The sequence below is a fragment of the Gadus macrocephalus genome, chromosome 11, assembly GCF_031168955.1.
Source record: "Gadus macrocephalus chromosome 11, ASM3116895v1".
Classification (NCBI taxonomy): Eukaryota; Metazoa; Chordata; class Actinopteri; order Gadiformes; family Gadidae; genus Gadus; species Gadus macrocephalus.
This window is the reverse complement of record NC_082392.1, coordinates 11,941,390-11,943,780: the sequence shown is the minus strand read 5'-3', so window position 1 is coordinate 11,943,780 and position 2,391 is coordinate 11,941,390. Positions and strand designations below refer to the sequence as shown.

The following is a 2,391-nucleotide window of genomic DNA, read 5'->3' as shown; positions in this document are numbered from 1 at the left end:
ATTAGTTCACTCCGCCGACCCCCGAGTGACGTCAGAGCTGGGCTGTCATTAGAGGCATTTTAATTGGATTAAAATGTGATACCGATCCCCTGGCAATACAATAATAGATTTAGGCCTATACAAATCTCAGTTTGTATTGTAGGCTATAATAGCCTCGTGTCTCAATGTCTCAAGTCGGAAAAAACTATTTCGGGAAATATTGTGTTATTTAAAATGTTTCAGCACACAGTCTCCTATAGGCCTATATATATATATATATATATATATATGATTTTCATTATACAATTAAAAGAAAATGATACATTTATTGCCTAAATCTATCATATTTTAATTAGTATTTATGGCAGGCAGCATTAAGATATATCATATTGAAAAATAGACTTCATCAAACAGATTCAGATTCCTCATATACACTTGAAAAAAGATTACAAAGTAGACAAAGGTAGTTGTGTGCCATAAAGTCATACTGTATGATTCAGCAAAACTATTTAAAGACCTCAGTAAAACTAAAAGGATTACATTCGTCTTCTTTCTCTCATTTTAAATAAAGTGCCTTCAGATTCATCAATGGATCTTCATTGACAACATCTGGACTCATGAATTTGAACATTGCAACCACTGTTAACAATCAAAAGTGGGCTACATTCACAGTTCCTTTGAAATGGACAGACCCACACAGATATAACCTTCATTCGTGCACACATATAGGGTTTTCTCGAACAGGACACTTTAAACACACCAAAGCAATGTAATTGTACCCAAAATGAATACCATTCAGACGCAATAGGCACAAAATAGCTTATGAAAAAAAAGTAATCAAAAGTTTTCTTTTTCTTTCAAATATATTATCAGTTGCCTTGATATATTTTTGTTTGCCTACGTGAAACAAGTGGGCCTTCCCTCTACTGGGAATATAAAGTGGTCAAACGGAAATATTCTAAACTGTGCTAGGATTATTTTCTGAGTTTAATAGCAGTTACTCGAAGGTTGCCGGTCTCATAGCGTGTTTGCTCTGGCGCCTGCCGTTTAAATAGTATATAGACCGCTGACGACCAGGAGGCAAATCAACACTATCAAATATACGCAGAAACGAGGACCTCTGGTGGCTGAAGAGGGAACGTTCAGCGTGCCGTTCATGGCCAAGCACGACGTCTTGGCGCTGAGGCAGCACTCCTGGAGACAGGCGCTGGTGGTGGAGGGGGTGCACCAGGTCTCAGTGGAGCAGTTCGTGGTGCATCCAAACGTCCACTTCACCTTGGAGGCGACGATCTCCTTCTTTAGCTTCAATGGTAACAGAGACACATTATAATATATATAATAACAATACACAAATAAATATATATAATATTGTATTTATGTAATATTTTTCTTTTCAATAATATGCTGCAAGAGTAAATTCATCACAACAAACAACAAATAGATAGCTGCTAGTTCGTAATACCTGGCAGTATTTCTGGTCAGAAGTGCATTTTCCAGCTGTAGTAATGCTTTTGTAGCAGTCTGGCTTGTCACTGCAACCACCCGTGTGACACTGGTTCCTCTTGAAATAAAATAATAAAACAACAATTGTATTAGCATATTCAGACCCAGCACAAAATAATTATTATCCTTATTATCCCAGAACATGGAAGGACAACTATAGATGCATGCACAATAAAACACACACACACACACACACACACACACACACACACACACACACACACACACACACACACACACACACACACACACACACACACACACACACACACACACACACACACACACACACACACATACACACACAGACACACAAACACACACCCATCCACATTATTGGCCTTACATTGTCAGGGGTGGGGGTGGGAGTGGTGGTGGTTGTGGTGCGGGCTGTTGTGGTCGGAGGCATCACTGCGGATGAGACAAACCACACAGAACATGTCATGCATACCACAACAATATAACCATACTGGAACCTCCCTTCAGCGATATAACCATACACCAAAACCAGTTAACAACCATACTGCAACCCGTCTACAACCATGATGCACCCAGTCTACAACCATACCACAACCAGTCTACAACAACACCACAACCAGTCAGCAACCATACTACAACCCGTCTACAACCATGATGCACCCAGTCTACAACCAAACTAAAACCGGTCTACAACAACACTACAACCAGTCAACAACCATTCTAGAACCAGTCTAAAACCGTACTACAACCAGTCTACAACCATGATGCAACCAGTCTACACCCATACTACAACTAGTCTCAAAAGCAAACTACAACCAGTGTACAACCATGATGCAACCAGTCTACACCCATACTACAACTAGTCTCAAAAGCAAACTACAACCAGTGTACAACCATACTACACTACAACCAGTCAACAACCATACTAGA

The 2,391-nt window shown here is 39.9% G+C and overlaps 1 protein-coding gene across 1 annotated transcript in view; it reads right to left on the bottom strand.

Annotated features, from left to right (window-relative positions):
* Positions 1 to 303: 303 nt before the first annotated feature.
* LOC132467842 (platelet binding protein GspB) overlaps positions 304 to 2,391 on the bottom strand; it is a 6,787-nt gene continuing 4,699 nt past the window's right edge. The window contains exons 7-9 of the mRNA XM_060065404.1: positions 1,829 to 1,893; positions 1,442 to 1,540; positions 304 to 1,281 (exon numbers count right to left, since the gene is read on the bottom strand). Of these exons, the coding sequence (XP_059921387.1) occupies positions 1,027 to 1,281; positions 1,442 to 1,540; positions 1,829 to 1,893 (419 nt within the window). The 3' untranslated portion in view covers positions 304 to 1,026. The remainder of the gene's footprint in view (positions 1,282 to 1,441; positions 1,541 to 1,828; positions 1,894 to 2,391) is intronic.